General features: G+C 48.4%; 1 protein-coding gene across 2 annotated transcripts in view; it reads right to left on the bottom strand.

Moving 5' to 3' along the window:
* Positions 1-14,885, bottom strand: part of MLX (MAX dimerization protein MLX) — a 39,170-nt gene extending 24,285 nt beyond the window's left edge. The window contains exons 1-3 of one of the 2 annotated variants that reach the window (XM_068261933.1): positions 14,664-14,885; positions 10,629-10,665; positions 3,249-3,332 (exon numbers count right to left, since the gene is read on the bottom strand). In XM_068261933.1, coding sequence (XP_068118034.1) covers positions 3,249-3,332; positions 10,629-10,665; positions 14,664-14,711 — 169 coding nt within the window. In that variant the 5' untranslated portion in view covers positions 14,712-14,885. The remainder of the gene's footprint in view (positions 1-3,248; positions 3,333-10,628; positions 10,666-14,663) is intronic. The other variant, XM_068261935.1, reaches the window with a different exon arrangement.
* Between the last annotated feature and the right edge of the window lie 253 nt (positions 14,886-15,138).

Genomic DNA, 15,138 nt, shown 5'->3' with positions numbered 1-15,138 from the left:
CAAAATCACCCGAAGCCTGAAAAATGCCGTTGCCTGCAAGGTTCACCTCACCACTGACACCTGGACGAGTGCGTTTGGCCAGGGTCGGTACATCTCCCTTACGGCGCTCTGGGAGAACCTTGTGGAGCCTGGCAGCGACTCCTCACCCGCTACGGCACAGGTGTTGCCAACGCCGCAAATTGCCGGACCTGCTTCCCTGCGAGTCAACAACAGTGACCTCTCTGGCTCCTTCTCCCCCACCGCCTCTCCAAGCTCTACCTCATCCGGCATCGCTAACCCAGCAACAAGAGCGTGGAAGCGGTGCAGCACAGCTGCTGCCATGCCTCAAGCCTTACTGAAGCTGATCTGCATTGGAGATAAGCAGCACACAGGTGCAGAAATTTGGAAGGCAATCAAGGAACAGACCCAGTTGTGGCTGGCACCGCTGCACCTGGAACCAGGCATGGTTGTGTGTGATAATGGGAGCAATCTCATTCGCGCCTTACAGTTGGCAAAGCTGAGACGCATCCCTTGCCTGGCCCACATTCTGAACCTAGTTGTTCAGCGGTTCCTGAGGACATACCCAAACGTGGCGGATCTTCTGCTGAAGGTGCGGCGAGTGGCCAAACATTTCCGAAAGTCCAGTGCCGCTTCGGCCACACTCACCAAGTTGCAGCAGCGCTTCAGTTACACCTGCATTTTGTCGCCATGCCAGGCCTGAGTTGTGTCACAAAGCGTGGCCTTGCTCTCCTGTAGTACCTCCTCTTCCATCCTGTTTGCTGGCTTAGCCAGCACACAGGATGGCAGAGCGGGCACAGGAGAGCAAGGCCACGCTTTGAGACAGAACCCAGGCCTTGCGCGAGGCCAAATTGGATACTGAAAGCAATGCACTTTGTCGCCATGCTTTGAAAAATATAATAAAATTGAAATATTCCTGAAAAAGGGCACCGGCAACGCTAAGCCAGGCTGGCTTAGCGTTGCCATTTTCAGGAATATTTCAATTTTATTTTTCAATACGTGGCCTTCTCCTCCTGCACCTCCTCTTCCATCCTGTGTGCTGCGGGGTTAGCGTTGCCGGTCCCATTGGTAGTACTACGACAGCTTTCCAGGATCTCATTTGCTCCCCCCCCCCCCCCCACTATTCCCAAGCCATTTTGCAGAAATTTCCCTCATTTGTTATGGTTTTCCTGACTTGCATTGGGTTCGGAATTGGGCCCGAACATGCCGAATATCGGGGCGACGTTCGGCCGAACATTTTGGTGTTCAATCAACACTAGTGAACACTGATGGGATAGGGTGGAGTTTGGACAGCTGTCTCCGAGATGGGGCCGAGTTTGGTTTGGAGCTTTTACGATTTAGAAACGTCTAAATTAACCATCAGCTAATGATGACCACCAGTTGCCAAAAGGATTAATACTGTGCAAAAGTTATGGTTCTGCTGATGAAAAATATGACTTTTATTCAAGCATTTTACTAGTGCTGGCCATGACTCAGCATTTTAAACTGCTGCCCCAGACAGAAACTGAAGGACAAGCATTTCTCAGATTATGCATTTAAGGCAGAGTTCCCCAACCCTATCCTCAAGTACCACCAACAGTGCATGTTTTGCAGGAAACCACAAACATGCACAGGTGAGGCAATTAGCATTTCAGCAGAGCTGATTAACTACCTCTCTGGATTTCTACAAAACATGCAGGGCCGTTTCCACTATCGCGAATCCGCATGTGGATTTGCATAGCCAATACAAGTGGATGGCCCTGTTTCCACTTGTCAGTAATCCTGAGCGTTTTTCTGTGCGGGAGAAATCTGCACGGAAGAGCCGTCAGAATTCGCACCCTGCACGCCGCTATGCGAATCACCGCTAATGTATTTAATAAGGAAATTGCATGCGGTTTTGGCATGCATATTTTACTTGATTTTGCATGAGATTTCGCATAGGAACTAATGTTAAATTACACAGGCAGTGACATGATTAAAATCGCATCAATACTAACTTATGTGACATCGCATGCGAAATTGCGGTAAATTACGCATGCGGAATTGCACCTGCATGCGATTTCGTCAGTGGGGAATCGGCGGCTATCCCGCACCGCACAAGTGGAAACAGGCCCACACTGTTGGTGGGCCTTGAGGACAGGGTTGGGTAACACCGATTTTTCCTCACTAAAAGCTTCCATGCAGCCCCCACTTCATATGAAGATCAGCAATAGAGAGCAAAGACAGTCACAGCAGACCCTGTCCTGCCAGCAAGCAGCTCTGACTTAAGGGTCCCATACACTTTTTGGCCGATCAATCAAAATCGGTCGATTGCAAATCGGTTGACCAGTCAACCGATTGGCGGCCGATTTCAATCGATCTGGCAGGGTGGAAAATGTAGGTCGATCTGTTGAGATTGCTTATCATTTTGCATTGGCCCTAATGGAAATCTGATGGCAAAAAAAATGCCATCAGATCGATTTTCTATAGATTTCAAACTGAAATCTATTGGAAATCTGTTCCTAGTGAAAAATGTTCCTAAACACATCAGATAGATAAGAAATCTGATGATCTGTCTGCTGCCAATCTGACAAGTGTATGGCCATCTTTAATCCACGTGCCACCAGTACTGACCACACACCTATATTTTAAACTCGAGTACTCAAATATAAACAACAACAAAAACAACAACTACTACTGTGTTATGCAAAGGGACCCTTTCACACTGGTGCGTTGGGTTACTCTGTTTTTACCGCAGGGTAACGCAACACCAATTAAAGTCTATGGAGCCTTTCATGCTGGGACCGTGCGCCGCAAAGTAATGTTTTTCGCTGCATGCTGACGCGAGGGAAACAGCGCATTGTGGGCCGGCTTGCGGGATGACATGCGGCGTACTGGAAGTCACAAGTCTATGGAGAAGCAGACTTTTAGAAGTTTTGGCGTTATGGCGCGCATGCGTGGAAGTGTACTTTTTCAATACACTTCCGCGCAATTTGTATTTCCACCACAGGAAGTGAGCCCTATAGAGCCACACTTCCTGTTTGGCTTACGGTCAGAAAGGGGATTACTGCGGAAGTCCCAGAGGCCTTCTTTAGCTTTTGCGATGCAATCATCTAATTGCAGCGCACAAGCAATGCAGGCCGGCAGTGTGAAACCAGCCTAAAGGTGCCCATTAACTGTATGATTCCGCGGCTGATCGATTGTTTCCACCGTGGAATTGTACCGTTAATGGGCATCTTAACTGTGTGGCACAGCATATCAAATAACAAGAAGCCTATAGGTTGGAAATATACCTGTATTAGGAACAGAGGAAGCGCTGGTAGATCCGATGCTGTTAGCTCTGGATACTATACTTCCTTTTCTCTCCATGATATGACCTATAATACAAACAGACAGACATTTTTTAACATACATTTCTATTAATTTTGTGCAATTTCAACAACTTTTAAAAAAAAAAATGAAACTCTAAGCTTCCCATTACTTGGGTAAGTATCTGTTTAGAGGCTTCCCTGATCCTCTTCCAGCCCTTCCGCTGCTGCCCAGGACCCTCATAAAGTGAACCTGAGCCGGGTCTACAAGTAAAAAAAAAAAAAAGAAAAAAATCCTGCCTGATCCATGGGGGTTGCTGGACCAGGCAGGGCTCATTACCTCCTCTTCCCGCCGCTCCTAGCTGCTGGAATCCATCACTTTCATTTCGGTGACCTTAGGGGTCACAACACTACAGAGGAAGTGCCTGCGCTCTCCTGTGAGAGCAGGCTCTGATAGGCGGGGAAGGGGTGTTCTGCAGGCGTTCCTTAGCCTGCAGTGGGAAGTCCCTTACCCGTAGTCTATCTGCAAACAATTGGAACTGGAGAGCCACCTCCTATTTTCTTTATGCGACTAAAAATAAGGAGCCAGCTGGATTAATTTAGACTTCGTACACAACACATTTTAAATCCACTGTCTCACGCACATATAATTATTTTATTAGTTGCCTTGGCTATTACTTGCTGTGACATAGACATTTAAAAACAGACACGATAAAAATACTACCTGGCCAGGAGTGCTAATGATACTTCTATAGGGGCCTAACCTGCTCAATTGTGCGGTGCGATCGCCCAGCCGAAGCCTATGCTAAAAGCAGCGCACTGAGTATGGTTATATTGGGCCCTCTGCCACCACCAATACACCAAACACTGTGAGATGTTGTTCCTGTGGATAATGCGCCACCCGTGGGATCTGTCAAGGCTCTTTTTATATCTCCAACTTGCTTCACTGTGAGCCGATATACGACGACGCTAGAAATTGGACCGTTAGTGGCCATCTTTGGAATGTCGCCAGATTCTGGGAGGGGGGGGGGGGGCTAGCGGGGCCCAGGGCACACGGAGAGCGGCCAGCAGGGCACACAGAGGCATGTCCTGCAGATGGGAACATGCCTCTGTGTCCCTTTTTTAAATTCAATAACCCGCCTCAGGTACTCTTTAAGCCTTGTACACACATTCCATTTTGATTGGCCAATAATTTATTTTACCACTTCCTGTAGTATGAGAGCCCACCTACACAGTTGGTTCATAGTATTCAAATCTGCTGGCCCACATACAGCATGAAGGTAATAAAATTGGCCAGTCTGGCTAAACCAATTGGATGTGTGTACACCCTAACTCTTCATGGTCGTGCTTCCGTTCATGGACAAGTGTAGCCGTACTGTGTGTGTGAGCAAGTTTAGCTGCACTAGGCGCACTGCAACAAGAAACATTTAACAATGTTGTCGAATTTGTTTAGAGGATCCCAGCGCTAGAATGGTGAGGGGGTAAGAAGATTGGAAAGCCTCTGGACTATGCACAGCTTTCTCTCTACTAGGTTTTTCTTTTTCCTCCAGGTACCCTTTAACTACCCAACGACCTCGGCCACGCCTGGCAGCCCCAGGACCGCCTAACGCCAACTGGCGTCAAGTCCTGGGCTGGCTACTGCAGGAGATCGCGCGCAGGCTGCGCGTGCATCTCCTGCTTAGGGGGGCGGAGCTACGCACCGCCTTCATTCTCCACCGTTTGGGAGACTGTTACACGGCGAAACCGCCGTCTTTCTACTAAGTACAGCGCTGCGATCCACGGCAGCGCTGTACTGGGGACAGCAGTGTGACACGGATGTCCCCTGGGGCAGCAGAGAGCGATCAGCTCTCACAAGCAGGCAGATCAGATTTTTCTGACTGTAGTCTGACTGAATAAGCCACATACTTGTTTCAGGTGTGTAATTCAGACACTACTGATGCGTGAAAGATCAGCAGGGCTGCCAGGCAGCTGATATTGTTTGAAAGGAAATCAATATGGTAGCCTCCATATTCCTCTCACTTCAGGTACTCTTTAAAAGACAACTGAAGTGAGAAGAATATGGACGCTGCCATATTTGCCAGTTGCCTGGCACCCCTGTTAAACTATTTGGTTCCAGGAGTGTTTGAATAACATAAGAAACAAGCATGCAGCTAATCCAGTCAGATCTGACAAGAATGTCAGGAACACCGGATCTGCTGCATGCTTGTTCAGGGTCTATGGCTAAAAGGATTAGAGGCAGATGATCAGTAGGGAAGCCAGGCAACTGGTATTGCTTAAAAAGGAAATAAATATGGCAGCCTCCATATTCTTGTTTCAGTTGTCCTTTACGCCACAGACTTGGAATGAGTATGCAGATTGGGTGCCCTGACTAAAGTCTGACCACACTGCAAGTTCAGTTAAGTCAGCCAGCTAGTAAAGTTTAAAAGGAAATAGGCAGCCTCCAGGTTCCTCTCTCGACAGGGTGATTTTGAGCAGGAAACAGCTGCAGACACCACCTTCTTCCTCTCATCACCAGCTCGTCAGCACATACTCATTGTTGACAGTTTTATGCTGCACTGCAAGATTTTACAAGAAAAGAAAGACTGGGGGAAAAGAAGAAGAAAAAAGAAAAAAAAAGGGGATGTGGTTCTGTCTACACAACGAAATGTCCTGGAACTGCTGCACTCTTCTGTGGAAACTAAAGGAAAACTCTACTTTCATTAAGGCCTGAGCCCTCTAATGCAGTTGTGTAGTTGTATCCGCTTCTGTCCGTTTTTAACCACTTAAGCACTGCAGTCATAAAACCCCTTAAGGACCAGAGCCTTTTTTCCCCATTCAGACCACTGCAGCTTTAACGGTTTATTGCTCGGTCATACAACCTACCATCTAAATGAATCTTACCTCCTTTTTTTGTCACTAATACAGCTTTCTTTTGGTGCTATTTGATTGCTGCTGCGATTTTTACTTTTTATTATATTCATCAAAAAAGACATGAATTTTGTAAAAAATAACAACAAAAAAAAAAAAACGACTTTACTTTCTGTGCTGACATTTTTCAAATAAAGTAAAATTTCCTATACATTTGAGCGCGAAAGTTATTCTGCTACATGTCTTTGATAAAAAAAAAAATCCATTGAGGGCTGGTGCACACCGAGCGGCTTTTTGGGCGTTTTCAGATCCGCTTGCGGCTGCGGATCTGCTTGGTCAATGTATCTCAATGGGGTGGTGCACACCAGAGCGGGAGGCGTTTTGCAGAAACGAAAAATGCCTGGGTGAGGCATTTTTTGGATTGCGGATGCGTTTCTGCCTCAATGTTAAGTATAGGAAAAACGCAAACCGCTCTGAAAAACGGCACTTCAGAGCGGTTTGCCAGGCGTTTTTGTTACAGAAGCTGTTCAGCAACAGCTTTACTGTAACAATATATGAAATCTACTATACTGAAAACCGCAGCAGCAATCCGCAAAACGCTAGCAAAACGCCTCATAAAAATAAAAAAAAGCGTTTAAAAATCTGCTAGCATTTTGCGGATCTGCTAGCGGGTTTTGGTGTGCACCAGCCCTCAGTGTATATTTATTGGTTTGGGTAAAAGTTATAACGTTTACAAACTATGGTGCAAAAAGTGAATTTTCCCATTTTGAAGCATCTCCGACTTTTCTGAGCACCTGTCATGTTTAATGAGGTGCTAAAATTCCAGGATAGTATAAATAACCCCCAAATGACCCCATTTTGGAAAGAAGACATCCCAAAGTATAGTGAGTTCATAGAAGATTTTATTTTTTGTCACAAGTTAGCGGAAAATGACACTTTGTGACAAAAAAAAAAAAAAAAGTTTCCATTTCTTCTAACTTGCGACAAAAAAAAAAAATGAAATCTGCCACGGACTCACTATGCTCCTCTCTGAATACCTTGAAGTGTCTACTTTCCAAAATGGGGTCATTTGTGGGGTGTGTTTACTGTCCTGGCATTTTGGGGGGTGCTAAATTGTAAGCACCCCTGTAAAGCCTAAAGGTGCTCATTGGACTTAGGGCCCCTTAGCGCAGTTAGGCTGCAAAAAAGTGTCACACGTGGTATTGCCGTATTTAGGAGAAGTAGTATAATGTGTTTTGGGGTGTATTTTTACACATAACCATGCTGGGTGGGAAAAATCTCTGTAAATGACTTTATTTTATTTTTTTATTTTTTTACACACAATTGTCCATTTACAGAGATATTTCTCCCACTCAGCATGGGTAGGTGTAAAAATACACCCAAAACACATTATACTACTTCTCCTGAGTACGGCGATACCACATGTGTGGCACTTTTTTGCACCCTAACTGCGCTAAGGGCCCAAAGTCCAATGAGTACCTTTAGGATTTCACAGGTCATTTTGCGACATTTGGTTTCAAGACTACTCCTCACTGTTTAGGGCCCCTAAAATGCCAGGGCAGTATAGGAACCCCACAAATGACCCCATTTTAGAAAGAAGACACCCCAAGGTATTCCGTTAGGAGTATGGTGAGTTCATAGAAGATTATTTTTTTTTTTGTTGTCAAAAGTTAGCGGAAATTGACACTTTGTGAAAAAAAACCAACACAAATCAATTTCCGCTAACTTGTGACAAAAAAATAAAATCTTCTATGAACTCGTCATACACCTAACAAAATACCCTGGGGTGTCTTCTTTCTAAAATGGGGTCACTTGTGGGGTTCCTATACTGCCCTGGCATTTTAGGGGCCCTAAACCGTGAGGAGTAGTCTTGAACCCAAATGTCGCAAAATGACCTGTGAAATCCTAAAGGTACTCATTGGACTTTGGGCCCTTTAGCGCAGTTAGGCTGCAAAAAAGTGCCACACATGTGGTACTGCCGTGTTCAGAAGAAGTAGTATAATGTGTTTTGTGGTGTATTTTTACATATACCCATGCTAGGTGGGAGAAATATCTCTGTAAATGACATATATTAGATTTTTATTTTTTTTTTACACACAATTGTCCATTTACAGAGAGATTTCTCCCACCCAGCATGGGTATGTGTAAAAATACACCCCAAAACACATTATACTACTTCTCCTGAGTACGGCGATACGACATGTGTGACACTTTTTTGCAGCCTAGGTGCGCTAAGGGGCCCAACGTCCTATTCACAGGTCATTTTGAGGCATTTGTTTTCTAGACTACTCCTCACGGTTTAGGGCCCCTAAAATGCTAGGGCAGTATAGGAACGCCACAAGTGACCCCATTTTAGAAAGAAGACACCCCAAGGTATTCCATTAGGTGTATGGTGAGTTCATAGAAGATCTTATTTTTTGTCACAAGTTAGTGAAAAATGAAACTTTGTGAAAAAACAATAAAAATCAATTTCCGCTAACTTTTGACAAAAAATAAAATCTTCTATGAACGCTTCATACACCTAACAGAATACCTTGGGGTGTCTTTTTTCTAAAAAGGGGTCACTTGTGGATTTTTTTTAATACTGCCCAGGCATTTTACGGGCCCAAAACCGTGAGTAGTCTGGAAACCAAATGTCTCAAAATGACTGTTCAGGGGTATAAGCATCTGCAAATATAATAAAAGCCTATTGCCGGCAGATGCGCGCGCATCCCAGCGCGCGATCCCCGGCAAAACAGTGCCCCAGGACCCGACGCCATTCTGCGTTACGTGGTCCTGGGGCTGCCACTTTGCTGCCGCTAATATGCAGTAGGCGGTCGGCAAGTGGTTAAAGGGACTCAGAGCTCAAAATGAAAACTAAATCAGTACTCACCTGGGGCTTTCTGCAGCCCAGTGTAGGTCGGGAGGTCCCACGGCGTCCATCTGGCTCTTCACCCAGGGCCTGGCCAGAAACGGCTCGCGGCGACACTGGGCCCGAGTGTCGGGCTCCTCTTCCTGAAAGGTGACGTCAGTCAGCACGGCGGCCGGCATGACAGTACGGCGCATGCGCTATTTAATGCGCCGTACTGTCATGCCGGCCGCCGTGCTGACGACTGACCCCCCCCAGTGGGGCTCTGTTAGATTTAATTTCAGATGCAACCTTGAGCTCTGTCATTTGTCTGTCTGCCTGATGAAATGTGTATACCATTTATGATTAGCAGTACAAGGAATATTTTGTTTTTATTGCTAGACTAGTGTTAGGCCTTCCCCGAGAGGGTCCGTCATCGCCGTGTGGAAGTCTATTAGGTAATAATCTGTGCACACATTATTTACTGAAGCTAACACCCTCCTTTGCCTGTTTTGAGTGCTAGGTGTGTAATATAGTCCAGTTCCTGGAGCTCTGCACATCCATGCAGATAAATCATTCAGGTATAAATTTTTGTTTGAAAGTGCTGCCATGTCTCCCGCTGTACAAATTGAACGTAAGTATACTAGTGGCTAGCTGCATTCATTGCTTCAAATCTACATTCAAAATTTTAGATTAGAATTAGTACATACTTTGCATCTGTTTTGCATTCAATGCGTGTATTTAGCCCCAGTGGGGCTCTGCATGACTGTTAGATTTAATTTCAGATGCAGCCTTGAGCGCTGTCATTTGTCTGTCAGAGTACTTGGTCTGCATGCTTGTTGAGGGGCTGTAACTAAAAGTATTCGAGACACAAGATCAACAGGAGAGTCAGGCAACTGGTATTATTTTAAAAGGAAAAATCAATATCCTTCTCAGTTTAGGTTCCCTTTAAAGGACTTCCGAGGCCAAAAAGATGAAAATTACACAATACCTTTTATATATCTGAATCCACGGAGGACGTCCAGCGCGTCCTCCGCACCGTACCGCCGTCATTGCTGCCTTTCTCTTTCCCCCCTGGCTCGGCCCGACCCCACTGAACGGGTCGCATAGGCTTCCACTACTAAGATGGCCGCCGCCTTGAGCCGCGGCTGCGCAGTACGCTTTGCCCTTAGTGCGACTGCGCAGCCTTCAGCCCGCCTCCCGCAGCGTACGGATTCCGTAATGCTGCCCAAGCGTATGTCCGTACGCTGCGGGAGGCGGGCTGAAGGCTGCGCAATCGCACTAAGGGCAAAGCGTACTGCGCAGCCGCGGCTCAAGGCGGCGGCCATCTTAGTAGTGGAAGCCTATGCGACCCGTTCAGTGGGGTCGGGCCGAGCCAGGGGGGAAAGAAAAAGGCAGCAATGACGGCGGTACGGTGCGGAGGACGCGCTGGACGTCCTCCGTGGATTCAGATATATAAAAGGTATTGTGTAATTTTCATCTTTTTGGCCTCGGAAGTCCTTTAAGGAGGCATATGATCAGCAGGACAGCCAAGTTATCGGTATTCTTTAAAAAGGAAACAAACGTGCAAGCCTTCAACCACCTCTCTCAACAGGGTCACTTTGATTACACCCCACCCCCTTCCCCACTATCGTCACTGTAAAGGACTGTACTCACACTTAGTAAGCAGACATACAAACATATACACCCACCTGTTTCCAGGACATTATCGCTGAAAGAGGTGTCAGACTGAAAAAAAAACAAAAAAAAAAACAAACATGTAGCCAGTTAATACAAAAGAATACACTATTTCACATTCCTCCATAAACCGGAACATGGTTTACATTGACATTGAAAAGGAGTATGATGAAAAGATGACACAACCTCTGCTTGAACGACCCACAAGCTGTTTGGAAAAGGTCTCAAGGCAGCCACCAAATATAAACCACCCCCCAAACACGCAACTCCTAGCACTGAGCTAGCCAAGGAATGCCTTAATTTCTACAGTAGGCTTGAGAACCACCAGGTGACACCAGTAGGGCACCCATCATCCGCCCTTCCCTCAATCACTAAGCCCATGCTCACCCGCTCCAGTTGTGTGCGAGGCAGAGGTCCTGCGCCACCTATCAACAATGAACACCAGGAAAGCCTCTGACCCTGATGAAGTGTGCCCAGTAGAAACAGGCCCATGTGCAGCACGACGGTAAAAAGGAGGAGGGATACAGCACGGCAGTAAAGAGGAGGGGGAAGATAAAGCACAGATAAAGCACAGCAGTAAAGAGGAAGGGGGGGGGGGGAGATACAGCACGGCAGTAAAGAGGAAGGGGGGAGATACAGCACGGCAGTAAAGAAGAAGGGGGGGGGGGGAGATACAGCACGGCAGTAAAGAGGAAGGGGGGGGGGGGAGAGATACAGCACGGCAGTAAAGAGGAAAGGGGGGGGAGAGATACTGCAAAGCCGTAAAGAGGAAGGGGGGGGGGGAGGGGAGATGCAGCACGGTGGTAAAGAGGAAGGAGGGGGGGGGGGGGGAGATACAGCACGGTGGTAAAGGGGGTAAAGAGGATGGGGGAGAGACAGCACGGCGGTAAAGAGGATGGGGGAGAGACAGCACGGCGGTAAAGAGGTGGGGGAGAGACAGCACAGCGGTAAAGAGGTGGGGGAGAGACAGCACAGCGGTAAAGAGGTGGGGGAGAGACAGCACAGCGGTAAAGAGGTGGGGGAGAGACAGCACAGCGGTAAAGAGGTGGGGGAGATACAGCACAGCGGTAAAGACAGCCCAGCCGTAAAGAGGAGGGGGGAGAGACAGCACGGCAGTAAAGAGGAGGGGGGAAGAGACAGCACGGCGGTAAAGAGGAGGGGGGAGAGACAGCACGGCGGTAAAGAGGAGGGGGGGAGAGACAGCACGGCGGTAAAGAGGAGGGGGGAGAGACAGCACGGCGGTAAAGAGGAGGGGGGAGAGACAGCACGGCGGTAAAGAGGAGGGGGGAGAGACAGCACGGCGGTAAAGAGGAGGGGGGAGAGACAGCACGGCGGTAAAGAGGAGGGGGGAGAGACAGCACGGCGGTAAAGAGGAGGGGGGAGAGACAGCACGGCGGTAAAGAGGAGGGGGGAGAGACAGCACGGCGGTAAAGAGGAGGGGGGAGAGACAGCACGGCGGTAAAGAGGAGGGGGGGAGAGACAGCACGGCGGTAAAGAGGAGGGGGGAGAGACAGCACGGCGGTAAAGAGGAGGGGGGAGAGACAGCACAGCGGTAAAGAGGTGGGGGAGATACAGCACAGCGGTAAAGAGGTGGGGGAGATACAGCCCAGAGGTAAAGACAGCCCAGCCGTAAAGAGCATGGGGGAGATACAGTACGGCAGGAAAGAGGATGAAGGAGATACAGCATGGCAGTAAAGAAGGGGGGCAGATACAGCATGGCAGTAAAAAAAAAAAGGGGGGGGGCCGACAGAGGATGGCAGTGAAGATGGCAGACACAGGAAGGCAGTGAAGAGGAAGGCAGAAAACAGGATGGCAGAGAATACAGGAGTGGATGCAGGCTACAAGTGGATAGGTGAGTAGATACAGGATACAGGGGGCACATACAGAGCATCAGTAAAGAGGGGGAGGGCACATACAGAGCATCAGTAAAGAGGGGGAGGGCACATACAGAGCATCAGTAAAGAGGGGGAGGGCACATACAGAGCATCAGTAAAGAGGGGGGGCACATACAGAGCATCAGTAAAGAGGGGGGGCACATACAGAGCATCAGTAAAGAGGGGGGGCACATACAGAGCATCAGTAAAGAGGGGGGGGCACATACAGAGCATCAGTAAAGAGGGGGGGGCACATACAGAGCATCAGTAAAGAGGGGGGGGCACATACAGAGCATCAGTAAAGAGGGGGGGGCACATACAGAGCATCAGAAAAGAGGGGGGGGCACATACAGAGCATCAGTAAAGAGGGGGGGGGGGGCACATACAGAGTATCAGTTCAGTAAAGAGGGGGGGCACATACAGAGCATCAGTAAAGAGGGGAGGCACATACAGGGCATCAGTAAAGAGGGGAGGCACATACAGGGATTCAGTAAAGAGGGGGGGGGGCACATACAGAGCATCAGTAAAGAGGGGGGGGGGGCACATACAGAGCATCAGTAAAGAGGGGGGGGGGGCACATACAGAGCATCAGTAAAGAGGGGGGGCATATACAAGGCATCAGTAAAGAGGGGGAGTGTATCAGTAAAGAGGGGGGCACATACAGGGCATCAGTAAAGAGGGGGAGTGTATCAGTAAAGAGGGGGGCACATACAGTGTATCAGTAAAGAGGGGGGCACATACAGGGCATCAGTAAAGAGGGGGAGTGTATCAGTAAAGAGGGGGGCACATACAGGGCATCAGTAAAGAGGGGGGCACATACAGGGCATCAGTAAAGAGGGGGAGTGTATCAGTAAAGAGGGGGGCACATACAGGGCATCAGTAAAGAGGGGGGCACATACAGGGCATCAGTAAAGAGGGGGGCACATACAGGGCATCAGTAAAGAGGAGAAGTGTATCAGTAAAGAGGGGGGCACATACAGGGCATCAGTAAAGAGGGGGGGCACATACAGGGCATCAGTAAAGAGGGGGGCACATACAGGGCATCAGTAAAGAGGGGGAGTGTATCAGTAAAGAGGGGGGCACATACAGGGCATCAGTAAAGAGGGGGCACATACAGGGCATCAGTAAAGAGGGGGGCACATACAGGGCATCAGTAAAGAGGGGGGCACATACAGGGCATCAGTAAAGAGGGGGAGTGTATCAGTAAAGAGGGGGGCACATACAGGGCATCAGTAAAGAGGGGGGCACATACAGGGCATCAGTAAAGAGGAGAAGTGTATCAGTAAAGAGGGGGGGCACATACAGGGCATCAGTAAAGAGGGGGGGCACATACAGGGCATCAGTAAAGAGGGGGGAGGCACATACAGGGCATCAGTAAAGAGGGGGGCACATACAGGGCATCAGTAAAAGAGGGGGAGCACATACAGAGCATCAGTAGAGAGGGGGAGTGTATCAGTAAAGAGGGGGGCAAATACAGGGCATCAGTAAAGAGGGGGAGTGTATCAGTAACGAGTGGGGCAGATACAGGGCATCAGTAACGAGTGGGGCAGATACAGGGCATCAGTAACCAGTGGGGCAGATAAAGGGCATCAGTAAAGAGGGGGGCACATACAGGGCATCAGTAAAGAGGGGGGCACATACAGGGCATCAGTAAAGAGGGGAGGCACATACAGGGATTCAGTAAAGAGGGGGGCACATACAGGGATTCAGTAAAGAGGGGGGCACATACAGGGATTCAGTAAAGAGGGGGGCACATACAGGGATTCAGTAAAGAGGGGGGCACATACAGGGCATCAGTAAAGAGGGGGGCACATACAGGGCATCAGTAAAGAGGGGGCACATACAGGGCATCAGTAAAGAGGGGGGCACATACAGGGCATCAGTAAAAAGGGGGCAGATGCATGCTACATGGTATACAGATAGATACAGGCTACAAGTGAATAGGTGAGGAGATACAGGATAGGCATGAAAAGGAGGTACATATACAAGCTATTATGCAAGGGACTTGTTTATGCCTAGTAGTGGAAGTGCTGATCAGCCAGGAAGAGGCAGCAGAGAGGGAGGAGGAATCGGCAGTGACACCGCTCACACCTCCTGTGCCCGGCCACTGCTCTCCTGTGTCCAGGCCTCGTACCTCTAAACCATCCCCGCCCTGTCCTACGCCGCTCTCCTTACTTTGCTCCAGGAATCTTCGGGTGACAGCACGCCAGCCGCTTCCGACATCCTGCTGCAGCCCCGACTGTGCAGGCCTGTTATCTGCCAGCAGCAGCGCGCCCCCTGGCGTCCGAATCCAGCATTACAGGACAGGCAGAGCAGGCTGAGGACAAATCAAACGAGTTCTCTGCTCTAGTAGGGAAAATTATGCAAGCGTCTCATTCTGTGTTCCCATTTGGATTGCTTCAATCCAGGTTCTGCAGAACAGGAAATAATATTGTTTTATGCCATTTGATGACCCTGCTTCTTACATAATTTCATGATGAATATTACATCCTGTAAGGCTAGGTGCACACTTATCAGAAACGCTAGCGTTGCGGAAAATGTTTTTTGCCGCTAACGTAAGTCTATGCATATGCATTTTCTATGTGTGTGTTTTCAAAAACGCTGGTTTGTTGCATAATGTGCAAAAACGCATCAATAACATAATGAAAGT

This window comes from Hyperolius riggenbachi, chromosome 12, assembly GCF_040937935.1.
Source record: "Hyperolius riggenbachi isolate aHypRig1 chromosome 12, aHypRig1.pri, whole genome shotgun sequence".
Classification (NCBI taxonomy): Eukaryota; Metazoa; Chordata; class Amphibia; order Anura; family Hyperoliidae; genus Hyperolius; species Hyperolius riggenbachi.
The sequence above is the reverse complement of the archived record's forward strand: the minus strand, read 5'-3'. Positions and strand labels throughout refer to the sequence as shown.